Source organism: Melitaea cinxia, chromosome 8 (genome assembly GCF_905220565.1).
Source record: "Melitaea cinxia chromosome 8, ilMelCinx1.1, whole genome shotgun sequence".
In the NCBI taxonomy this organism is placed as follows: domain Eukaryota; kingdom Metazoa; phylum Arthropoda; class Insecta; order Lepidoptera; family Nymphalidae; genus Melitaea; species Melitaea cinxia.
Genome location: NC_059401.1, coordinates 14,544,533 through 14,571,968, shown reverse-complemented (window position 1 = coordinate 14,571,968; position 27,436 = coordinate 14,544,533). Strand labels below are relative to the sequence as shown.

At 32.6% G+C, this 27,436-nt stretch overlaps 2 protein-coding genes across 2 annotated transcripts; one reads left to right on the top strand and one right to left on the bottom strand.

Moving 5' to 3' along the window:
• The first annotated feature begins 1,627 nt into the window (after positions 1 to 1,627).
• Positions 1,628 to 11,357, top strand: LOC123655557 (carotenoid isomerooxygenase). Its single transcript, XM_045591325.1, has 14 exons — positions 1,628 to 1,804; positions 2,457 to 2,570; positions 3,098 to 3,209; positions 5,213 to 5,359; positions 5,642 to 5,752; positions 6,050 to 6,147; positions 7,255 to 7,335; positions 7,421 to 7,501; positions 7,761 to 7,885; positions 8,503 to 8,679; positions 9,111 to 9,267; positions 9,880 to 9,941; positions 10,393 to 10,491; positions 11,157 to 11,357. Exons 2-14 carry the CDS (start codon positions 2,462 to 2,464, stop codon positions 11,325 to 11,327), a joined length of 1,530 nt encoding a protein of 509 aa, XP_045447281.1. The 5' UTR covers positions 1,628 to 1,804; positions 2,457 to 2,461; the 3' UTR covers positions 11,328 to 11,357.
• A 3,970-nt stretch (positions 11,358 to 15,327) lies between these two features.
• LOC123655661 lies at positions 15,328 to 19,081 on the bottom strand. The gene is made up of 5 exons (XM_045591420.1): positions 18,303 to 19,081; positions 17,906 to 18,005; positions 17,715 to 17,819; positions 15,872 to 16,027; positions 15,328 to 15,378 (listed from the first exon to the last, which is right to left on the bottom strand). Exons 1-5 carry the CDS (start codon positions 19,079 to 19,081, stop codon positions 15,328 to 15,330), a joined length of 1,191 nt encoding a protein of 396 aa, XP_045447376.1.
• Positions 19,082 to 27,436: the final 8,355 nt, after the last annotated feature.

Genomic DNA, 27,436 nt, shown 5'->3' with positions numbered 1-27,436 from the left:
CTAATTTTAACTCTTTACATACGTACGTATAATACGTAGGTGTAACTTTATTTAATATTGTACCTACTAGCCGTACCCTGCGCGTGTTGCTACGCTTTTTTTTTATCCAACTCGGAAACCTTTGTGGGCCCTTGCACAACACTTTGCTGAAGATCATGAGATGATCAAATGCATAGTTTACGGTTCTATAAAGGACATACAGGCAAACATTCTATATATAAATATATATAGGATTTAAATTAAATTAAACATTAGAAACAGACAACCGTGTATGTGTATTTAATATACATACCTTATTTGATATAAATAGCTAATAATCTCACATCATAGGTAAAAACGTGGGCATTAAAACATCACGCTACGATGCGTAGAGCAGTTTTAGCAGCATTGACGTTTATAGTTAACGTTAATGCGAATTAACGCGAATTAGTTAGTTGCAATAGAAATATAAATAGGATCAAGTATAATTGATTTACTTTCAATTTTCTTTATAGAACCAAACATTGACGCAGCAAAAACGCTCGAGGGCACGTGTTCAGCTTGCACGAGACTTGATGTGGGGTGTTGTCAAATTACTGGCGGAATTTAATAAAAAATAATTTTATATGGACATAGGTGAAAGAACGATATAACCATCCTATCGATACCATACGTTCAATACGTTCGCGGAGAGCTACTCCATTCCATTCACATATATCGATGAAAAAAAATAAATGATTAAAGCTTGTTTTAGGACACAGAAATAAATACTCTGCTCAAAATCTGGAGCAGCCCGACTGGGAAAGTAACTCAACCTTACAGAAGACGATAGCTAAATGATATTGCTCTCAAGCAGTGTTGTTTTCCTGTGGTGAGTACGGTAGCCAAAACTTCTAGGTAGGGTCGAAGGTAGGGTTGGCAACCCGCCTACCACGTTTTTAGTGCTGCAGAAGTCTACAGGCTATGGTAACTACTCACCGTCAGGTGGACGGTACGCTTGTTGGCCAACGTAGTTGTATTAGAAAAAAAAAATCCCGAAATAGATCCGTATACATTGTGTCTTTGATACAAATATAGCTTTCATATCCTCTTCTAAAGTAGATATGTAGAAGACACTAGAATACTATTACAAATAAAAAAAAACGGTTAGATTATTCCTAAAATAATATTTAATGAATAAATCATTTTAGTATAACGTTCATTATTACAAATTTAATACTTATTACATTTGCGCCAAAATCTACGTACTTGGAAGAAGCTATATTAAACGCTCTTTTCTAGAAACGCTAAAGAGTCAGGCGATATTCCCGCTTGTAATTCGACCGAAACATTGGCCTTGCTAAAGGAGAAGGTCAGGGGCGGGGTAACCGTAGCCCCTGAAACATTCCATTTCAGTCTAGCACTAGCTGAGCTGTGCACATGTTGATAAGCCTTCCATCGCAAAAACATGAAAAATACTTTTTTTATACATCTTTTATACAGCTAATTTTTTCATAAAAGATTGAAGACCTTAATTAAGGTCAGTTTTTATTTTGTGTTAATTTACTCGGTTTTTGAGAATTTCGTGAATATTAAATTTTAAGTGAAAAAACCCTATAATCGGTACTTTATATTATATTTTTAGACTGTATAACATTTACTACTACATTCTTTGTGTTGTTTTAGTGAACGTGTTTTCCAAAACTTGTGTCTTTTTTTCTTAATACTTACTATAATACGTTTGTTTAAGTATTATAATACTTACTACTACACAAACTGCATTCCAAAATTATTTTTTTGCGACATCAAAAAGGGAGGTTTAATAGCTATTCGACTGTAGTCTGCAGTAAGTAACAAATTACTTTACTTTGATAAAATTTATAAAATAATAGCAATACCTGTTCGAATGATTCGCACTAAATTAGTAAAAAAATACCGACCGTCGATCATGTTGACGTTATTTCAAAATTAATGCCGTCATATATATAATTATAATAATTAATTAATTTACAAAAACAAAAGCAATTATATATTTTTATTTGTGGGTGTCGGTAGAGCAAGCAATTATCTATATAATGATATACAATAATTTATGTGGAGTAATTGTAATGTTTTTTTCTAAAAAGGGAGGAACATATCATAACCTTAGCATATTATGTATTACAGTAATTGGTTTAAAAAAAAAAACAATTTTCGGTAGATTGTCCAATTGTGCTTTCACAAAACTTTTTGCTATTTCTTCATTTAATTTGTAATATTACGATATAACAAAGCCACACTTGTTAATAAAAAACATTTAAAAAGGTCAGTAATAATAATTGAACCAAATCAAACCCTTATAAAACCCCAGAAGTAGTAAAAGTTGAATTAATTTATATGCTTCCATATGTATAATATATTTATCGAAATCAGAAAAAAAATTATAACAATATAAAATAAAATATATATATATATTCAAGTATGAATTTTATCTGTGAATAATAAACATATTTTTTTAGACATCATGGCAGAAAGTAACAAGGAATGGAAGTTTTATCCAAATTGTGACAGTAGCGTATGGTTGAGATCCTGTGAGAAAGAGGTTATCGAACCTCTTGATGGTGAAATTATTGGTAATATTTTTATTTTTAATGAGTGACAAATATTTAATAGTAATTTTCATTTCATTTCTGAGCTTCTTTTGAAGCCAACTTTCCAAATTAGTCACGTTAAAATATTAAAAAAAAAATTATAATGTTTTTCATAGTAGTAAGTAGTAACCTACACACAAAAACTTAATTCAATATTCAAAAACTACGAGTATTTATTGAAAAATAACCCGATAAGTATGAAGTAATTTTCAAAACAGCTCCAGTGCACTTTTTCACAATTTTACCTATGATAACATTATTTATAAAATATATTATAATATAATATATTTAATAAAGTAATATAGTAAATAAATAGTGAACTTAAATATTTTTTTAAAAGTAATTTACACAATTAGACTTAGTTTCTAAGGAGATTTATTGTTTGAACCTTGAAACCACATAAGCATGTAGTTACTTTTGAAAATTACCCACTGTATTGTGATGGAAATTTTGTTTGTTATTTGCTAAGTCAATTTATTTTAATTTTTCATTTATTTTTTATATTTTAGGAGAAATACCTCAATGGTTACAAGGCACTCTCTTAAGAAATGGACCCGGCTCACTTAATGTTGGTTCCATGAGGTTCAAGCATTTGTTTGACAGTGCAGCGTTACTTCACAGGTAAGTGATTTAATTTTTCCTGTTAAGAAAACATTGTTGTATTGTATATACAATTATAGATGCAGTTATACAACTAATACAAAACAAACTTAAGTAGAAAAAAAAAGAAAAAATAAATAAATTTCCTGCTCAAAATATGGAGCAGCCCGACTGAAGTAGTATCTCGACCTTACAGAAGATCACAGCTGAATAACACTGTTTTTAAGCAGTTTTGTGTTCCTGTTGGTGAATAAGGTGACCAGAGCTCATGGGGGAACTGGGGTAGGAGTCGCAACGTGCTTGCGATGCTTCTGGTGTTGCTGACGTCTTTTAGCTACGGTAATTGCTTGCCATCAGGCGAGCCGTACGCTTGTTTGCCGAACTAGTTAGGTATATATAAAAAAATTAAGGTAACAAAATATTAAATATGTATCGAACTATTAATAGTTAACTGTTTAAGGATAAACTACCGCGGGTGATACTACAATGTACACTTATTAGTGCCATACAGGCACCCCTACAGGCACACAGGCAGAAACCCCCTTACTACAGTTAAAAGTAGTTACAACAATTTCCTTAAAATTGGCTAGAATTTGCCTACCTTCATTTGCCATACATTTTTGTACATACCTAATAAAAAAAATGTCGTAGACATTATTTTGTAACTTATGTTATATGGGCTTTTTATCACAACGGCGTTGTCGACCGGTCGGCCGTACGCTCATTGATTTACTAATTAGGTTTTTCATTAAATATTCCTAAAATTCCTATCCCATTCCTCGATGAGAATTTGTTTGATAGTTTTTCACGAACCCATAATTTTATAGGAATTTTCGCGATTTTCGAGATATTCCATTATCAATTCTTAATACGATGGATTTTGACCATTCTTTGAAAGAAAAATAAAACCTGGAATCGATTAAAAATTGAGGAGATATCTATTAATCTGTAATTGTTTTTTTAATTTAAATTAATTCGGTTTAATAGCTTGAAGTGCAATAAGTCCTTTTGGAAGTCGTTAAAAAGGGTAACCTATTCATATTTGACTACGCTTTATAGCATTAGTATTGATAAAAACATTATCGGTCAAGTTAATAGTCGTTGTGTTACATTTATGCGTTTAACTCAACCATTAGTTTACTAAACACTCTCGTTAAGCTTAGCTTTCGTTGATAGAAAAACTAGCCTGTTTATAATTTGTGAAATACCAACCAAGTAGAAAATAAGGAGACCAACTTTGTGATACTTGAACGTTACACACTAATGTATTTATTTAGATAATTATTATTAATATAAGTGGCGACGAATCGCATAATAGTCACAACAAGGTGTTCCTGGGGGTTATCTTGCCGCTTTCTGGACTCTTGATTTTCATCCTAATGGAAATCCATGAGTGTTAAGCGTTTATCATATGGTAGGCGTACATAAAAACAACATTAACATTAGAATTTAAGTTTGACCAAATTTAAAATTGATTGTCATCAAAAATTTAAAGAATATTTTAACCAAAGAAGTGAAGAAAAGGGTATATGGTACAAAATCATTCAAAATCAGCCAGCGTTTACCATGGTTTATAAAAGAATTGGTAGGAAGTACATCACTACAGCATTCAAATTACGTTCAGGCCATTTTCCATCCAAAATGTTTGCCTTTTTAATGAAAAAAGTTGAATCCCATTACTGTGACACATGCGGCTTGCTGAGATGATGTACACCGCGTACTAAGTGAATGTGGTAAATACGAAACGGAGAGAGAATTATTGATGGAACGCGTTTTTTAGTATAAATAACAGTAACATATTTTTAGTATAATTTGATATGGGTACATTTTTATCTGTGTTAACAGAACCTTTGTCTGATGCAGCAAAATTGTTAGTTAATATGATCTTACATCATCAATGATTCTTTCTCCATTTTTTAGACATAGTGGGAATTAGGGTATGATGGGGCTGGCATGTCTGTGTAGACAAAAGTCCCTAAAAAAGAAAAGAATAATAAAAAGAAACATTACAATTTTAATTTCAGATTTTGCATTAAAGATGGTCACGTGACATATCAGTGCCGTTTCCTTAAATCAAGGACTTTTCAGAAAAATCGCGCCGCTAATCGCATTGTCGTTAGTGAATTTGGTACTAAAGCCGTCCCAGATCCCTGCCACACTATATTTGATAGGTAAGCTTAACGATTTTAAAGCGAAACTATATCAAAGTAGCTGTAACCGCAGTTTCATTTGCGATGACGCATTTTATTTACCATGCGCATGAATATAACTAAATATTGTGAAAAATTTGACTAAATATTGTGCTAAAGTTCTCTTCTCTTGCCAAAATATTGAAGTTTTGTCAGAAAGTCAGGGTTAATTGTCTTTCTTTCTCGATATCATTCACAATAAAATCAAAAAATAGAATCGTCTAATTGAATAACAAATTAATGACAAAATATTTTATATTTTAGAGTCGCTGCACTATTTAAACCAGGTGAATCGTTCTCAGATAATGCAATGATTTCAGTTTATCCATTTGGAGATGAAATGTACGCCTTTACAGAAGGACCAGTCATTCACAGGTATTTAATGCCTTTATTTTATACTTTATTTGTATCTAGTGTAAGACGAATAATGTAGTTTGTTTCAAACTCACATTTGTGGTTTAATTCATTTTGGTATTTTTTTTAAAAACCAAAATTAAAATGTGTACGTAAGTGTATAAGATATCAGATCGCTAAGTATATAAATGTATAATACCTATATTTTAAAATTACCGATTCATAGAATTTGGTATGTAACGGATTATATTTTTTAATTTGAAACCATATTTATACTTATGAAATTCAGTCTCAGTCAGTGGTTTTTATTCATTGTAGAATTGATCCAGTAACCCTAGAAACTATGGAACGGAAAAATCTGATGGACTCCGTCGCTCTTGTCAATCACACTTCTCATCCACACGTTATGTCCAACGGTGAGCTTATTTTTTTATATAGAATGTGATTTATTGGTTTACCCCGTGACGTAGGGACTTGATCCATCACGCCACACAACGCAGTGGGATAATTACCCTACAACCAGGAACGATTGTTACAAAGTGTAGACCATAACAACCAAGACGCTACCGAGAGAACTGGAACAGCTTTATTGCAATGCGAGAAGCGGGGGCGAGATCGCTACGCTATGCTTCAGCCTTTAATATCCCACTATTGGGTAGGAAAGAAGCCTACCTCTTTCCCCATGTAGGAGAAGAATCAAAGCTTAATCCACCACGCTACTTCAATGCGGGATGGCGGCTATATTCCCTATCATGAGTAACGATCGCTATCAGGTGTACATAATAACAACCGGGACCGACAGCTTAATGTGCTCTCTGAGGCACGGTGGGGAGACCCACAAGGACTAACAACCAGACCGCAAATAAATATCTGTAAACACACAAATATCCACTCCGAGCGGGAATTGAATCTGTGACCGTCATACACACATACATATAGTAAAATTTGAACTGTAGATGCTAGTACTGACACATTTCTAGTTACTCAATAGATGGTGCTCCAATTGAGCAATTGCAAGATAAAATGTGTAGAAAATTTTCACTCTACAATCTTTTTAATTGATGCAAGAACGATTATAGGTAGTGCTCTTCGAGGCACGGTCTGGAGACCAACAAGGACTGCACAAACACCCAGACCACGGCAAATATCTTTATGATCAATACAAATGTTTGTCGTGTGCGGAGATTGAATCCGCAACCGCCAGCCTAACAGCCACAAACCAGTGCAGTGACCGTTGCATTTTATTTTTTCCGAATAAACATTATGAGCTTAAGATTTTGTGATTAAATTTATATGAATATACAAATGTTTTTGTTGCTTAATCGATCGAGATAAAGTAAGTCAAATACAAGGATTTGTAAAAGAAATTAAATTGAGTAACCACAACATAATACTATCGCTACGCTGAGTTTTAATAATCACAAAAAATGACGTCAGCAACGCTGGTTTCATCACTTTTAAAGGCTGTAAGGCTTCTTCTGCGTCATATGTTTCATAAATTAAAGTAATTAAAACAATTTCAGGAGACGTTTACAACGTCGGTATGTCTATTGTAAAAGGTCGATTGCGTCACGTCGTTGTTAAATTCCCGTTTATAGAAAAAGGTAATACAAATTTGCAATCATATAAAACTAAATGTTATTTTAGTCAAATCACATGCTGTAATATTAACCGTTATAATAATTTCAGGAAGTATGTTCGAAAAAGCAAAAATCGTCGCAAGTATAAAACCACGACATATGTTGAATCCTTCATATATGCACACATTTGGTAATTATAACTCATAAGTAAAACATACTGAGTTTTTATTACCTTTTGTATTGTCAGTTGATACAATGAACATAAACTTTTTCTACTTTTCTATTAATTTATTTTCGGATTTTACTTATGTTGCTATTGAAATACAAATATTTCGCACCTCTTTAAGGTTCATATCACAAAAATAACTAACCTCATTGAAGCGTTTATTTATAATTTGTTTTACTTCATGAAGTAGTAAATAAATATTTATAATTATTAAAATCCACAGGAGTGACAGAGAATTATTTCGTGATAGTAGAGCAACCGCTATCCGTGTCATTAATCAGTATAGTACGGAACCAATTAACGAATGGTCCCCTGGCTTCATGTTTACAATGGTCTCAAGAACAGGAGGTATGTACTTACAATTAGTAAAATTTTTGTTTATGACTCACCTGTTAACGTGATTTGCAGTGATCCTGATTTTTGCTCCGGAGGTTTATAGATTTCACTCCCGAGTTTGGGTGTAACGAATACTTATTCATATGTGTTTTATTTATATGTAATTTACAATAATTACGTAAAAAAATATGTATACAACAACAACAGACATAAATTTTTTGCCTTCTCATTCCCGCGTGAAATAAATAAAGTAAATTAAATCAAATAAAGACGTAATTCACTTTGAGTTACGTCTTTATTTGAAAATTTTAATCATAGCAAATTTTTAGTATTGAGATAGTGGACATCACATTCAGGCAGGGTACAGCAGGATATATTCTGCTCAAAATCTGAAGCAGCCCGTCTGGGAAAGTACCTCGACCTTACAGAAGATTACAGCCAAATATCACTGCTCTCAATTATCGTTGTGTTCTTGTGATGAGTAAGGTGATCAGAGCTCCTGGGGAGGGTTAGCAAGGGCTCGTGATGCTTCTGGTGTAGCACATAACGGCAAACGCTTACTATAAGGTGGCCCTAAGCTTTTCTGATGACACAGTCATAAAAAAAAATTAAAAATGTCGTTTTTTCAGACACATATAGTACTAATTTGTAGACAAAGTGGCAAGGAAGTAAACAGATATAGGACAGAGACGCTATTTTTCCTACACATCATTAACTGTTTTGAGAGAGATGGAAACATGGTGGTTGATATCTGTGCATACAAAGACGCTAAGGTCCTAGACGCCATGTATATTCAAGCCATTGAAGTAAGTTTAATTAGTTCTCTATGATCGTTTGATCGCCATAAAAATTGGAAATTGTATTAAAATAGCAATTAAATGACGTTTAGTATTAATATTAGAACAACTTTTTTACCTACAACAATTGTCAGCAAATTGCTGTTAAAAACGTTTGTTGATTATAAAAAAAAATGTCTTAAGCGCCGTCTAAATTCTAATGACTTCATTATTGACCAACAAATTCTAAGAATACCAAATTGAAAATCAAAGTATCATCATCGTCATCATCATCATTATCATCATCATCATCATCATCGTAATAGTAAACTTGTAATTAATAATAAAAAAATTGTTTTAAAAAATGGTCCTAAACATATGGTATGGCGGTCTTTAAAATTAACTATAAATTATGTGGTTTATAATTATTATTAATAGCCTCCAATAAAATACCATTTCAGACAATGCAAAGTAACGCGGATTACGCTGAATGGTTCCGTGGCAGACCAAAAAGACTTGAGATGAGTTTGAACGCTCCTCGATTAACCAAAGTAAATCCTAAAGTGCTGGCAGATCTGGGCTGTGAAACGCCTAGAATTTACTACGACATGCATAACGGTACATATTGTTTTAATATCGTAAGCTACGAGTATCTGCGTTATATAATTTCCACCTTTGGATTATGTACTTACCTAATACTATTTCTTGTGCCAAGGTAAAAGCTTAGCTGTATCAAACCACTTCAAATCAGACTAATTAACATATACATATATTCTATTACTACTTAATATACTGTACCAACTTCTAACGTTTAATTTTTAAAATAAGTCATTTTTTTCTGAAGAAAGAATGAGTGAAATCAAATTGTCATAGATAACACATAAGAACATAATATTTATTTTGATTTACTTTATTTGGGGAAAAGTAACACAGTTCCGCTACCACCTTGGAACTTAAAAAGCCGACCGATGGCGGGGTAACCATCCAACTGCTGGTTTTATAATACACAAGCCGAAGACGGTCAGCAGCGTCTTCAGTCCGACAAAGCCAGTACTGCGGTCACCAACCTGCCTGCTCAGCGTGGTGACTGTGGACATAACATGACTTCACGCCATTTTTGGCGCGGGCTTGTGGAGGCCTTATCCGGCAGTGGACTGTATTAGGCTGAAGTGATGTGATGATGATACATAAAAGAGACAAAGAAAAATCGATGAATTTATTTAACCCCAGGTCGAGCATATAGATATTTCTACGCAATTAGCTCCGATGTAGATGCTGAGCATCCTGGAACGGTAAGAAATTATTAGTTTATTTATTTTTTATTATTTACTTAGAAATTATTCGTTTTGTTGAAAACTAGCATCTGCCCGCGACTTTGTCCGCGTGGAATATTTACTTTGGGCTAACGCTAATTTTAACCTGAAACTTTATCTGATTATGCAGCGCACGCAGCGGAAGCTCTCAAAAGGAAAAAAAAAACGATTTTAAAACATTCTTCATTAATGCTCCGCTCTTATTGGTCTTAGCGTGATGATATATATTCTGTAACCTTCTTTTATAAATGAAATGGCTAACATTGAAAGAATTTTTCAAATCGGACCAGTAGTTAGTGAGATTAGTGCGTTCAAACAAGTAAACAAACTCTTCAGCTTTATAATATTAGTATAGACGAAATGCTTTTAGTTAATGTAAAATTTCTTAGGGCTTATATGATTTTAATTTATTTTTCTAAAAATATTCCAGATAATCAAAGTCGATACCGTGACAGGAGAAATAAAGACGTGGTGTGACAAAAATATGTACCCCAGCGAACCTATATTTGTTCCCAGTCCTCAGGCTAAGGTAACAAAACTATATATTTATTCTTATAAAATATTTGATGGGATGATGGGAAAAAAAGCCTATATCGCTTCAGCCTGTAATATCCCACTACTGGGCATAGGCCTCTTTCCCCATGTAGGAGAAAGATCAGAGCTTAATCCACCACGCTGCTCCAATGTGGGTTGGCGGATATATTCCCTACTATGAGAGTAACGATCGCTATCAGGTGTACATGATAACCGGGACCGACGGCTTAACGTGCTCTCCGAGGCACGGTGGGGAGACCCACAAGGACTGCACAAACACCCAGACCACGGCAAACACCTGTATGGCCAATACAAATGTTTATCATGTGCGGGGATCGAACCCGTAACCGCCAGCGCAACAGGCACAATCCATGGCTGTAACCGTTGCGCCAACGCGGCGTCTAATCGTAATTGAACGTAGATCGGATCAAAAATAAAATATTTATTTAACTAAACGCTATAATTATTTTCGTGTAAATCCACTTCTCTTGAATATATATATATATATATATATATATATATATATATATTTTTTTTTTTTTTATGTTTTGATATTTTAAATATATCCCTTTTTTATATTTATTATATTTATATTTGAATTCCCAATCTGCTAAGGAACGAAAGTAAAGAAGTTTTTCAGTTTTCGCCAAATGATTTTAGGAAGAAGACGACGGTGTGATTGTATGCGCCCTCGTGTCGAGTGAAGACGAAAACGTGGTGTCGCTTGTTGTTCTAGAAGCGAGCAGTTTGCGCGAGTGTGCGCGCGGAAACTTTCGCACGCCTTCGCCCGCTCCGAAATGTCTGCACGGATGGTTTCTACCAAGCAATTAAATATAAAATAAACATATTTTTGAAGTAAAATTTCTTTACGAACGCTTGACGGGAGTACGAATGCGTGATGAGAGCGTTACGAAAAGTGTGATTATGTGAGGAGAATGGAAGTTGCGAGGAAGATATAAGTCAGTGAAAATAGAAATAGAAAGATTTATGTTTCGTGTATTAGTGTAGGGGCAAGAGAGAGAGGTGCAAGCACACATTTTCTTTCTCTCTTTCTTTCATATACATATACATAAATATAGATGGAACTAAAGAAGTTTTACTTCAGTCGTGTGGACTAAAGTACACTCGTTTTTATTCCTTTTAGATCTCCCCACCATGCTTCAGCAATTTAACCTGGAGATCCCGGTTGTTATCATAGACGGATAGGGAATACATATATCCGCCATCCCGTAGTAGAACAGCGTGATGGCGGAATACGATTTACACTTCTCTCACGTGGAGAAAGAGGCCTATGTCCAGCCGTGGGATGTTACTGGCTGAAACAATATTTACCTATCATTTTTTTAAATGTACGTGACCTACAAATGTTTTAGGACAATTTTTAGTTATAATAAATATTTTAACAGAAAATAATACGTCCTATAACGTAAAATATTCAGTCTTTTATTCCTTCATGAGTAACACATTTTGTGCAGCTTTGCTATTTACGATAAATTTCTTATCCAACTTATTACTTAATATTTAATTACCAACCTAACCTAATTCACAATTTTTATGTCCATTCGTATAACTGCCCTTAAAATTTTTGTTTATGTTTACGGATAGAATATTAATTTAAATTGAACGTTAACCTATTTCTGATTATTCTTGTACGTCATTGATATGTCATTTAGTAAGTATCAGATTCGAGACTAATCTATATAAATAAAAATGAACGTCGCTAAGCGCATAACTCGAGAATGGCTCGACCGATTCGGCTATTTTGTGTATGTTCCTTAAGGCCCATAGAAGGTATTTATACTTACTAAAAAAAATTCTATTAACTTTTGACAAAACGAAGTCTGTCCTATCAGCTATTAATGACTAAATAAGACATAAATCCTTAAAATTTTGTACATTTTCTATCCAAAGTTTAATAAAATTTCATAATACTACAATTTTTTTTTTAAATTACAACATACCTTTACCCAAAAATGTTTTTAGATACAGAACACGAAACCTAGTATGACGTGTAATAAATAGTAATCACCATTTAAGAACACTCATCAAAGCTGAATTTGATAAAATTTAAGTGATCCTTATAGCTATCTAAACAGTACCTATAAGTAACTTTGTCAAAACAAATACTCTCTATTACAGGTCTGAAACAAAGTTAGCATAATAGAGTATAGATAAAAAAATCCCCAAGGTGTCTGTGGACTGCTGGATAATTTTTAAATTTTACCCACATTATTTTTATTATAACCGCTCTGGTGCAGTGATGCGAGTAGTCGCCTAAAACACCGACGGTTTGCGGGTTCGAATCCCGCTCGGGATGGATATTTGTATTTTTACAAATATTACATTCGATTTGGATGTCTGCCCTTGTAGGTCTCTCCACCGTGCCTTGGGGGCACGTTAAGCCATCGGTCCCGGTTATTATCATATAAATAAATAAATAAATATCTACACAATAGACACACGGTCGTCTGTTTCTAAAGTAAGCAACTTAATGCTTGTGTTATAAGTAACAGCCGACTGGTATAGCTATATATACTCGTATATATATATTCGATAAACAGACTTATAAATAATACATATATAAATAAATATATTTATATAACGCCGAGACTCGGGGTGGGAATCGAACCCACAACTCCTGGAGCAGAAAGATCTGATAGCAATCGTTACTCATAGTAGGGATCATATCCGCCAACCCGTGGTGGAGCAGCGTGGTGGATTAAGTTCCAATCCTTCTCCTACGTGGAGAAAAGGCCTACGCCTAGCAGTGGGATGATACAGGTTGAATGCATTATATTAAATAATATCAAATTAAAATCAAATCAACCATTAAAAATAATGGGACAAAATTATAAAATTGTTATTTGTTATCTATGGTGAATCACAATTATAACTACATTTAATTAGCAGGACGGTACAAGTAAAATTTGTACATATAATGATACCCACATGTTATTACAAAACTTGTATAAACAAAGTGACTTAAACCAAGTCGTAAAAGTATTAACGGATTCAAGTTTTAACTGTATATACTATAGTAGTTAAAAGTTTAAAATAATTCTATGAACAAGAATAAGTTTACATAAATTATTTTTCGGGGACTCTTTTTGGGTGCTTGTTTACTTTACCACCCCTGCGAGGAATACTAGCAGCAGCGTTTGACGAAATAAAACCAACATCAGGCTGAGGTTATAGCATAAAGGTTAGTCATATTTTAGATACAGTGATGTGTTTAATCAGGTCTGACAGAAATTATTTTACTGTCTCTTGTTGAGCATTTATTTACATCTAAGCGCTGTCTGAAGGCCAAAAAGATGTTATGCTTTAGCTTAGTCAGAAACTTGGACTAATTTTTTGACTAAGCAACTTTTTTAAGGCAGTTTTGGCAAACCAGATTAATATGTTTCGCAATCTCCCATCAGAGAATTTTATTAGCACTGCGCTATGTTTTTCTCTTATAATTGTTCCTAATCAATAACATCTTGATAAAGTCATAGAGTCTTCACAACAAAATAACAAAGTTTTACGTTCATATTTTTGGAACTCCATGCAATAGCAGTATTATCCTGCAACTCCTCATCACAAATTCGTCATTTTTTTGAGTGGATATTGTATCTGCTTTTGAAGTTCTTCTAGGGTAGTTAAAACAAAAGGCCTGAAGATATTGAACTGAACAGCAATGTTAGACGATGGACTTACAGGAACAGAAGTCTGCAGATTTCGCCGGAAGTCAGTCATTCTGGCAATTAATTGTTCACTCATTTGTTTTATACTTTGCTTTATGGAATCCATTATAACAAATGAAATTATGCCAAATTGTTTCCAAAGGGCTTTTTAATAAATTATCGTAAGCCAATTGCATAAAATGATACAGAAAAGTATGCTGGGCGGTAAAGAGCCTTAAAAACACTTTCATAAATAATATTTAAATGAAATATTTTTATTTAAATAGATATAAATCAGACAACCATAAAATCTTCGTGTTACATCTTTGGCACCCTACCCGCGATGAACCTCCTTTCTGCCAGTGAAAGTCCCGTCAAAATTGTTCCAACCGTTTATTATTTTTATTTTATTGTATTAGCTTTTTCAGATATTTTTGAATATGCCAATTCTTTGTGTTTAGCGTTTTATTGTTTGTACTAGCTGTGTCTGCGACTTCGTCCGCGTCTAATGTAGTTCAGTTTGAAGAGTAACAAAATAAATAAATATCTAAAATAAAAGTAGCCTAAGTTAATCCTTGTCATATCAGCTATCTGTCAGTGAAAGTCCCGTCAAAATTGGTCCGACCGTTTCAGAAATTAATCGAAACAAACAGGTAGACAGACAGACAGACGAAAATTGTTAAAAATATGATTTTGGTATATGTACCGTGTATACATCCATATGCATTTAGATTACAAACTGACACTGCAATTTTATGTATTGTAATCTATAAAGTCACAAAATAAGATATGGCAAAATGATGTTTAGGTTAGCTGGTAGGACTATTTTAAAAAAATATATATCTCCAATTTATATAATAGTAATAATCAATAAATAATGATCAATCAATCAAGCGTAGCTAACAGCAGATTACAGTATTATTATATTGTCGATTGGGTGATTGTTATAATTGATAAAATATGAACAAAATATTTTATTTTTTATTTATTAAATGTCATAGTATAGGTTACATTTAGATGTGAAACATTGAAGAAAAGTAAGCAGAGATCGTGTTTCATTTGAGTATTGTGTATGAAAATCTAAAATATTAAATTAAGCAAGTAGATAAAATAATATATATTATACTGATCAACTATATAAGTTACGCGAGTGTTTTGTTATTTTATCACCATGCTGCATTCATTATATTATAAATTGCATACGCTTGACGGCACATCTGGAATAATTACAGGAATATTTAGTTATCTGCTAAGGTGGTGTTGATGATATTATATTAGAGTGAATAATTGAGCTGCGTAAATATATAAAAAAAATTATTGATTAATATAACGTGCAGATAAAGCTGGAAATAGGCGCGATTTAAGTTTTTCTTTTTTGTAGTTGGTGTTCTAACACCAAACATTATAAATTAACAAGGTTCACCAAAATAAAAATCTCAGCACTCATTAATTAAATATCAATAAAATTTTAAAATTGTTATTACTTAGTAGTTTTTGTATTTACGAAGAATAAATGATGATATTTATAGAAACGACCAAAGTATAAGTCAAGGGTTCAAATTCAGTTCATCTCGCCTCTGAATATCCGACAAAACTTCCAGATTTTAAGTTTGGGGACATAACAGAAAAAAACTAGTAAATACATTAGGATTAGGCCTTAATACAGCAGTGGGATATATAAAATTAGATTGAAGAATAAATAATCAAAACCTCGGCAAACGTGTTAAGACATATTGGGTAGAACACAGTCTTGATGACGAGCGGCGTCGACGTCCTCGTCAACATGAGGAGAATGGTCTTTCGAATCTCTACATCTGGATACAGTTCCCACCCGCAGGCGTATATAGCTTGACGTAATGATTCGCTCTACAATGAAAGTATTTGATGACTTACAATTTATTATCAACATACCTATAGACTTTACTGATATCATGAAGGATTTTCTTTTTAATGAATCTCTGAAGCTTTTAATCCATTCTCAATAATTATTTTAACAATAGAAAATTAGATTAGTCATGAACCTAAAAATACTGACATAGAAGTTATAGCATCAAAAAATATCATAGGCCGTAATATTTCCTATCGTTTAGACACAAATTAAGACATTACTGCAACCATAATTTCATGTTTCAATTTTTCCTTGATATTTTTAACCGACTTCCAAAAAAGTAAGAGGTTCTCAATTCGACTGTATTTTTTTTATGTATGTTACATCAGAACTTTTGACCGGGTGTACCGATTTCGACAAATTTTTTTTAATCGAAAGGTGGTGTGTGTCAATAATTCTAATTTTTTGATAATTCTTTTTTTGTTGGAAAGGAGATATCCCTAGTTTTGTACCATGATAAGGAAACCAGGATTTAATGATAGGATCCCAAAGAAATCGAGGGAAACTCTCGAAAATCCGCATACATTTTTACTGGGTGTACCGATTTTGACAATTTTTAATTTAATCAAAAGCTGATTCTATCACGTGCTCACATTTAAATTTTATCGAGATCTGATAACTACTTTTTGAGTAATCTTTGATAACGCGTAGTTACTTGACTATTTTCATCGATCTACGTTGTAGTACTTGTCGATGTAATTGAAGTCGGTTTTTATCGTTTGCCTGCAAACACAATTATTCGGTGACATCCTGTCGCAAAGCTCGTTTTGTTTAATGATTTAAGTATTTCTTGGCACTATAGCGATTTATGTACTACCTTGGTTTTCTTACTTAGTTTACTTACCTTCAATTTTCTATTTATTTTCTCCTTGTTTTCCTATTCCTAGCTTTCTTTTTTTGACAAAGCATTGTATAAAAGGAAAACAGGCAGTGAAGCTAAATAATATAATAATATTACCTTTCTTTAAAATTATATGTTAATCTCTTTCCTGTTATAACGCTTCCTTGAGTATCTAATATATAAAATTCTCGTGTCGCGGTGTTTGTAGCTAAACTCCTCCGAAATGGCTTGACCGATTCTCATGAAATTTTGTGTGCATATTGGGTAGGTTAGGTTAGAATCGAACAACACCTATTTTTCATCCCCCTAAATGTTAAGGGTAGTCTACCCCTAATTTTTTTTAATTTTTAGATGAATTATTTATTTTTTATTTTATTATGATTTGGCGTTAAAAATACATACAACCATAAATTTTGCACCCTTCTACCACCAACCCCTATTTCAAATAGCGTTTAGTGGCAAGACAACGTTTGCCGAGTCAGCTAGTAACTTTATAGAAATTAATATTGGTCCGAAAATTGCTCTTGTTGGATTTACTTTCTCTAACCTATTAAAAAAAAACCTATTTGTATGTTTACCTTCTTAAAACGTATTTTTAAGAGTGTTTCGTCCAACTACACTAAACTCGCTTTAATGAGGTTCCTTCGACATTTGCTTCCTAAGAAATGATTTTGTCGATCATACGAATAGCGTTTTAGAGCAGATTGTGCGAATACGGAGGTTCAGCAGCTTTCATCTACACGTTTAACTGCTGCTCCAGATTCCGCATATATATTCCAGTATACTAAAGCGAAAAATAATAAAAAATAATATTTTTTGCTCACCTTCTCCATCAAAAGGTCACTGTAATAACACGGTGAGTAAAGGTGTAACATCGAGGCTATGAAAAAAAAAGTGAAATCCAGTGGAATTTCTTTATGGCGTAACGCCTGAAAAGTTTTTGTTATTTTTTTATTCGGTTGTTATTTTGTAAATAAAGTTTTACACGCAAATATATCTGTATTATTCGTAATACCTCTACTATTTGATAACCAGAAAATGGTATAAGAAAAGTCGTCGTTTTCAAATTAAATTCGTAAAGTATAACGAAAATATTTTGTGCTTTTTTCACAAATCTACAAAATATTAGAACAAAATTAGTCAACAAATTGTATTTCTTATCTTCTAATATATAAAATTCTCGTGTCATGGTGTTAAACATTGAACTCCTGCGAAACGGCTCGAGTGATTTTAATAAAATTTTGTGGGCATATCGGGTAGGTCTGAGAATCGGCCAACATCTATTTTTCATACCCCTAAGTTATAAGGGGGGGGGGGATTAAGCGGGTTAATAACATATATGGCAAAGAAACGTTTGCGGGGTCAGCTAGTAATAACTATAAAATTACTTCATTAAACAATTAATTCCAAACCTGTAAATTTCAGTAAGTCTAATATTTATGCGTTTTAAATTTTCCTTTCTTTCTTGTACATTTGATGCCTCTCGTAGGGCCTTACGTAGTTTTGTACTAATCAAATCTAATTGACCGCAAGTATGTAGCATGAAAATCGGAACAAGAGGATCGAAGCCGATATAAACAGATGTTGAATATAATGCAAAAGAAAAGCAGAGTAAAAAGGTGGCGCAATAAACAATAAATATATCTTTGTACTCATCGATGCCTTTTGGATACGTTAAATCAAACATTGGGATCAACTGGCATTCCTTCTTCACACAATGATAGCTCATCAAAACGAAAGCCTCTATGGGAAATATAAAACACGTAAGACCTCCTGCAATTAACCAGAAGCGGCAAATTTGTATTCCCTTCTTTGCGTATTTTAATACGATTTCTTTTCCTTCGTTACCAAAATCTTCCGCCACTTGATAATCTTTGCTTATGAAGTTAATGAGTTCTTTAATTGATGCTCGACGATGTACAAGTATACTATGTTTGAAGGTAACAGTTACAGCTACTATTGCCATCGTACCATTCTTGACAGCTTCGGTAAACTTTCCGTTTTTGACATCATGAGAAATAATTGAATTTACGAGAAATAGAAAACAAATCGACCCAAGGATACGGGAAACGTATATTTTAAACAACCAAAGTTTATTTCGTACTGTAACAAATGGATGAGAGCCATTGAAACGCATTGATATTGTTGATATTTTGAAAAAATCATCAAATTTTATTGGCCAGAGAGCCATTTTGTTCCCAACTGTCTACCGGTGTGCTGAAATGTCTTGCTGGTAATACCTCATAAGTACCATCAATATAATGTGGGAGCCCGAGACTGCAAACGACGTTTCAATCACAACAAATCTCCAATAATTACATAATATATGTACGTTTGTAATGAAAGACTGCCTCGTTTATGATAATTTATAGTTCGTATAATACTTGTACCTAGTTTCAAACGAAATGAATAAAACTTTGTTATTAAGCGACGATTTTCTTTGTCGATTAAACATAAAGCTGCCCAACTACGTTCGTATATTGTTAATTCTTATTTTAAGGCATAAATAATATGAAATATTTGATACGATTTTAGTTTTTACAGCTAAATAATACTGTTTTCAAGCAGTGTTGTGTTCCTGTTGGTGCGTAAAGTGACTCTGGAGAGCTCCTGGGGGGATTGGGGGTAGGGTTGGCAACGCGTTTGCAATGCTTCTGGTGTTGCAGGCGTCTATAAGCTACGGTAATCGTTTACCATCGGGTGAACTGTACGCTTGTTTGCCGACCAACTTGTATAAAAAAAAAATAGCACGAAAGTATAAAGCAAGCCAGGCCGATTATCGTGTTCGTTTCGTTGAGTAGTTTTTATTTTTATTTTAAAGGTACCAACAAACGTAAGATCCGCCTGATAAAAAGCAGCTACTATGGCTCATAACCGCCTGAAACATCTAGAGCGTTGGGTACCACATTCACCACAGGAAGACAGCGCTACTTGAGAGCACCATCATTTTGAATTGATATTTTGTAAGGTTAAGGTATTATAAGTATTCAATAGCAATTTCATTTTATAAATTATTGATCTGATTTTTATATTTATTAAGACTATACTTTGTAAATTACATTACCGACCACGCAATTACGTAACCGAGAGCCGAGAACACAAAGCAAAACAAATCATTCATTATAATTATTCTATTTACCAAAAAGTAAATTTTTTGAACTTTTTAATATGCTTATAAGTATCCTGCCCCACCATTGTTTTGCTACCCTTTACAATAGTAGGTACTTTTGTTATACAATTTCTTAAATAGTGTATAATCAAGCTGTTTAAAAAAATCGACTCGTTTTTTAACCGACTTCCAAAAAAGTTCATGGCATAATGTTCCATAAAACGAGGAGGTTCTCGATTCGTATGTTACCTCAGAACTTTTAACCGGGTGGATCGATTTCAATGATTTTTATTTAAATCGAAAGCTGATGCTTGTCTTGTAGGGTCATTTTTTGATCGAGATATAGCGAGTGCTTTTTTTGTAATCTTTGATGAAGCGTGTTTGTAACTGTGCGTACTTGCGACGCCATCTATTGGCATTCAGTAAAACTACTTCGGTTCGGACTGACGATATACTATAACGTAGTGAGCTATATTATCCACTAGAGGGCAGTAGCAGTTTATTTTTTGTAAATAATTTTGATGATTCTTCGAAAGCTGATGCTTGTTTTGTGATCCCATTTAAATTTGATCGTGATCTGATGACTATTTTTTGAGTAATCTTTGATAACGAATATTTACTCGACTATTTTGCGTCTACTTACGTTGTACCTATTACTTGTCGATTTAATTGAAGTTGGTTTTTTTACGTTTGCGAGCAAACACAATTATTTTAAAGCGAGCATCGAAATATCTTCAAAGTACCGAACAAGACGCCTGTGAAAATTGGAGCTCTTAATTTTGATATTTAGAGTTTGCACATCGAAGCTTTCCTTTTTTTTATACTTTATTGTACACCACAAATATATTACAAACAAAGCATAAAGATAGTATGTACGATTTTATTTTTTTGTGTTACCCACACATTTTCTAAACATTTTTGAATAGAATAGGAGCGGTCAGGCGGGTAGGGCGATTTTTGATATGATATTCAAAAATGTTCATAAAGATAGTTACAGACAGTGAAGTTCAATGGGCGGACTTATGGCTAAATAGCCATTTCTTCCACACAACCCATATTCTATATAAATAACATGGATTATTTTTCAATCTTTTTATAATTTTCTATTTCACAAACCAATCAACTGATTTCTATGCACAATAAAGATTTTTGTAGAAAATTGAACGCTCTACAAAAATTGTGTCTTATAATTTATGATAAACCGAAGAGTTTCAAAATTAGTCAAGGTTAAAGTTGAATTTATGTGATAATTGCTTTTTTTCACTTCAATGTCATGCAAATTCATGAAAGGTCATATCAAATTAAATATAATAATTGCCTTCTTATCTATATAGGTATTAAAACGTGAAGCAAAAACTTTGTACCTTTTTTTACGAAAATTACGCGCTATCAATTTATCTCATATATATAAATAGGTAAAAAATATATATTTGTTATTGCTGGTTGAAAGATCTTTTTGTATTTTTTATTATCTCTTCTCGATTTCAGTCATTGGATGAATATTTTTTTTTTTTACTTTTATTATGCCTCAACATAGAACATTAACGAGTCGGAGTGAGAGGCAAAGAAGAAGGAATCTATATTCCCGGACACATAATAATAGTAATGATAATTCAAATTGTGGGAATATTATACAGAATGAAAAAGTGAATTTGATTGAGTGCGTGAAATGTCATTCCAAAAGTTTTTAATAGTTGTGGTTGTGGATTAATGGATTTAGAATGAAGGTTTTGCAATGCGAAACGCAATTATTTAGCACCTACAAATGATGATTGTAGTTTGATTGATACTGATATACTTAATCATATTTCTAATATATTCGGTCATTATTATATAAGATATTTTATAATTTATTATAATTAGTGATATTATATTAATTATTGTAGTGAAACTTCTTTAGGTACATGAGGGTAAAATTTTTAAGGATGAAACGTAATAATAATAATATTAGCGTCACGAAGATGTGCAATATTGTTCTTGTCGAACAACAGAGCCACCTAGCATGTACTATGGAAAATACAAAACCCCTAAGTACGAAAATATGTATAATGCCTACTAGTTGAAAAAGGTCGTATGTAGTTCCTGTCTTTAAAAATGGGGATAAACACGATGTCAAAAATTATCGTCCTATCTCAAAACTCAGTTGCATCCCAAAGTTATTCGAAAAGATCATATATGACTACTTACAACTTATTTTAAGACCTATTATTATTGAACAGCAGCATGGATTTATTAACAGAAGATCTACTGAAACAAATTTGTGTGAATTTATTGACTTTGTCGCGAATGCTATGGATGAGGGTTACCAGGTGGACGCCGTGTACACTGATTTTTCTAAGGCTTTTGACAAAATTTCACATTCTATCCTCCTTGAAAAATAAGATATATTGGTGTACATGGCGACCTCCTGCGTTGGATTGAATCCTATTTGTCTAATAGAAGCCTAGCGGTTACAATAAAGGGTTGTTGCTCATCTTTCATTCCCGTGCCTTCTGGAGTTTCACAAGGATCACACTTGGTTCCATTGCTTTTTATTATTTATATCAATGATGTCAATTCAGTTTTCAAACACTCAAAGTTTTTACTGTATGCTGATGACAATAAAATATATAAAAAATCAAAAAGTCTGAGGACTGCTTGTGTTTCTAGGAAGAGCTTGACTCTTTCAGCTCCTATTGTTTAAATAATTCCTTATTTCTAAATTAGAAAAAAAAACTTAACGTAGGTAATAACGTTTACTAGGAAAAGAGTAGTTATTGATTTTGCGTATAAATTGTGTGTGTTGGGGGGGGGGTCATTTCGAGAGTTAACATTGTCAAGAATCTTGGTGTCTACGTCGATTCTAAACTGCTTTTTGATTATCACATTGGTTATATATCTGATAAGGCTTTCCCGAATGCTTTGTTTTGTGTTGAGTATTTCTAAAGAATTTAAACGTTCGTCTAGGCTTATATTATTATAATATAATGCTTTTGTTAGGTCTACTTTCGAGTATACTTCCTCTGTTTCGAATCCTCAGTATAATAATCACATCTCTAGAATAGAACGTGTTCATAATCGTTTTGTCAAGGCTCTTATTAAGTCGACCACAACTTTGACCGAGAACCATTTTGTTACAATGATGACGGCTGCTGACCGACGTGTTCAACGAGACCAAGTACTACTGTTTAAAATTATAAAAAATCACGTTGATTCGCCTTATCTGCTCTTGAAATTATTTTTCCATTGTCTACGAATTAGTTCTAGACGTAAGGAAACATTCTGCGTTCCTGCAACCAGAACTAATTTCGCACGGAATATTTATGAATAGAAGTTGTAATAAGTACAACAAGTTGTTTCTGGACTGTGATATATTTAATCTTTCATTGACGAAATTTAATTCTCACATTGAAAATATTTTGTCTAAGGGTAATCGTATTTGAAATTATAATTATTAGTATCACTCTTTTAAAATTTAAATTTTTAATTTTTGTTAACATTCTTATTGATCGATACAATTATTTTGTTTATTACATTTTAATGTAATCTGTAAATCAAATAATTTCACACTCTCTCTAATCTCATTGACTCATGTAAGTTTGCTTGGTTTTAAGGCGCATCTACGCCACGTACTTATTAGTCATTGGAAACTGTTCTGGTAATGATTTTCCAAATGTGTGCTATTTTGTAAAAATTAAATATTATTATTAATTAAAAATAAATAAATAAATAAAATAAATAAAGGTTGTTACATAAATATCGATAGTATTACATCGCGAACTAACTAGATCGCGCTGGAAAGTAAATCTAAAGCTTGAGATTTGTATAAATATAAACGAGCCTAAAAAATTAATTTGCCAAAGAAGTTACACTTCTGACTTGTGTACTTTGCACGCACGCATTTTTTGAATTATATATATTTTATAATATATTATTATAATAACTATTCGGTAGAGTTTTTAAATTCTTTGACTATTAAGTGGTTTACCATCACATAAGTTAGTATTGAAAGTTAATTGTATCGTTTTGCTGATCAAAAATTTAAAAACAAAGGAAGCATTAGTCAATGGAACAATAATGGGGATAAAATTTATGCATTGAAGTGCAATTGATTGCGAAGTTTTAACTGGGACTTATGGAAACGTATAAATTTAACATGCTCCGGATCTATTTTACTATTTAACCTTCAAAGAACTCAATTTCCTATAACATCCGCATTGGTGATGACAATAAGTCTCAAGGACAAACATTCGACAAAATTGGAAGTTTATTGGTCAGCCAGTTTTACACATAGACAATTGTGCAAGTAGAGTTCGATCATTCGACGGTTTGCGATTTTATATTTCCGAACATAACGGTCAAGGGCATTTAGAAAACGATGAAAGAGTATTTACAAAAACATTGTGTACGGTTATCATCGTTATCGGTTAAGTTTTGTATCATTAATAATTAAATTATCGAAATATTTACGTATGTCAAGTTTGATGGACAGCATTTTTTATCGGATGATTGTTTGCTTAAATAAAAATAAAAAATAAAAAAGGCATTCTTTATTTTAATCATCTTTTTTATTTTTTATTTAAGAGCCATTTCACAAAAATTGGTAACGATCTGCAAAATTGTAACATTTTGATACAATACATTAAAAATAAAGTTCAAAAAAGCACTATAAAAAACTGATTCATGAATTGTATTAACGCTAAATACATAAAAAATATTACGAGTGTATTATCCTTCTTTATCAGAACGAGTGAACAGTTTTTTTTTAAATAATACGAGTGAAGAAAGATTTTTTTAATTAATTTAATTTATTGCTTTTGTTTAAAATACTTGCCATAATAGTTGTCAATTTCTTAATGTACAACATCTCTTTTCATTGTTTTATATTTTTTTAATGTCTAAGTAGTATTTGCCTGTTAAAGCGTTTTGGGAAATTATACCCTGGGGTGGGGTGAAATAGGTATTAAAAATTTATGTGGAAGACAAAAAAAATGAGCTTTGTATGAAAGTTGGAATCATGAAATATTTTTTGCATTTTAAATAAATAAGTATTCCAGCGTTTGCGGAAATTCTGGATAGAGAATTCCAGCGTTTGCGGAAATTCTGGATAGAGAAATAAGCGATTAGTTCGTGTTAATGAAGTTACCTCGAAATGGCCAGAGTATACTTAAGAGTAGACTGTGTTATATTTCACCCGCGAGCCCTTCGAGTAATTTGGTAGTTCTAGCGCACGAAAGTCAAATGAAAAAGGTTTTATGTATAAAGAGGTATTAACTTATTTATTTGTAATATTTTAAATTAGATACTCTAATATACTTTATTTCTAAGAAAATGAAGACCAAGCAAATAAAGCCGCGGGCGACAGCCAGTCGATTATAAATGTGTGGAATTTAAATAATTTGAACTGATACCTGTATTGAGAAATTTCTTTTTGTTTTATTTTATACAAACTTATTTATTATTATTAACGCACTAATACTGTATTACACTTACAATGCAATTACTTTGTATAAAAACAAATAATAAAACACAGGGTTGTCAACTTGGTTTGATTTTTTTAACCGACTTCAAAAAAATGAGGAGGTTACTTAATTCGACCGTATATATTTTTTTTTTCAAAATGTGTTGCTTCTATACTATCCGAAGGAACTTCGTTACTACCTGGTGTCCCATGTTTTTTTTATGTATGTTCGGGGATAACTCCGTCGATTATGAACCGACTCTGATAATTCTTTTTTTGTTGGAAAGGAGATATCCCTAGTTTGGTACCATGATAAGGAAACCAGGATCTGGTGATGGGATCCCAGAGAAATCGAAGGAAACTCAAAAATCCACATAACTTTTTACTGGGTGTACCGATTTTGATAATTTTTAATTTACTCGAAAGCCGATGTTTATCATATCGTTACATATAAATTGCACCGTGATCGATTACAATTTTTGGAGTAATCTTTGATATTGCGTATTTACTTGACTATTTTTTCATCTACCTACGTTGTATTACTTGTCGATATAATTGAAGTCGGTTTTTCTTCGTTCACCTACAAACACAATTATTGTAGATTTTACTCCTTAAGATGCGATATAAAATTCTTGGTATGATACATATAGGAAGTGAAAGCGTATCAGTGACACGACCTGCCCTGAGAGTGACGTTTAATGTACAACGTAACGCGCAGCGCGTATGAAATAGATAAACATATTTTTAAAAATATCACGGTAAACGTTATTAAAGAGTAAACTCCAGTCACATGTCAGAGTTGACACACACACTTTCTTACTAAAGAATTTCTTGGGCTATAAAACATTACTTTATCATTCTTAGGAGAGGATAAGTCAAAAATGTTCAGCAACCAAACACACATGGAAACTTAACTCTCATGAAATCCAGCAGCCATGTGTATGTGTGTGAATGAAAACATTCTTGAAATATGCGAACGAGATGTATTTTTGGACAGTGTTTACGACCAAACGTGTTAGGGTTGATACCCTTTTTCCGACGAATCAATTTTCTTTTGAGAAAATGAAGTTAACAAAAGCTGAGAATATTAATGCCAAGGGGAAGAAGAAAGACTTTACTCAACAGTGGAATGTTTCTAGGCTATTTTAGTTATGTACAGTTCATGTGAAAATATTGGATATACACATTTAGAACACATCTTTAATTTTAACAAGGGCCAATTGTCATTATCAAACCAAAAATCTTTGAAATCATGATGGAGGTAGACTGCAGACACAGATTAGTGTTTTGGGCTGCAACTACTCTAAGCTTTTTTTAGTACATTGGTGCGTAATTCATAGACACCTTAATTTTGGTTGGCTTTAATAAGCGTGTGACAACCTTAATCGTCGCTACTAGAAGACTCAGTCCTATAATAAGCTCACGCTTACACCGTACCGGTTCACTGTATCGATTAGTTGAGGTTTTAAATAAAAATTATCCGTCGATAAGATAAAACTGGTGAACGTGAGTATATAAATTGCCTGCAACAATTTTAGCAAATAAAAAATTATCTTTTTTTTTCTTTTTTCACTGCGGTGCTCAATTTTGTTGGTTACCAGGTTTGTACGATTTTTGTTTAAATAGTAATGTATTTTGTTTAAATAGTAGTGTAGTAATATTATAATGAAAAATTGTGCATATTAATGAAATAAAGTAAAATCATAATTGAGTTTAATAATAATGAAATAATATAATAATAAATATATTCATTATTATTCGTATTTCATGGAAGATATTGCAAATTTTCTACTAAAACACAGCTTATATATTATTTTCAAAAGAGTAACTGCGGAGTTTCTTGCCAATTCTACTCTGCAGAATCTACATTCCGAAACGGTTGTAGCTTTACTTTTACAAAAGTAATAATTACTTTAAAATTTTAATTTGTAAAATGAAGATTCGAAAGTGCTTTTGGGCTCAGCTAAAGGTAAGCTACTGTAAGATTACCGTAGCTT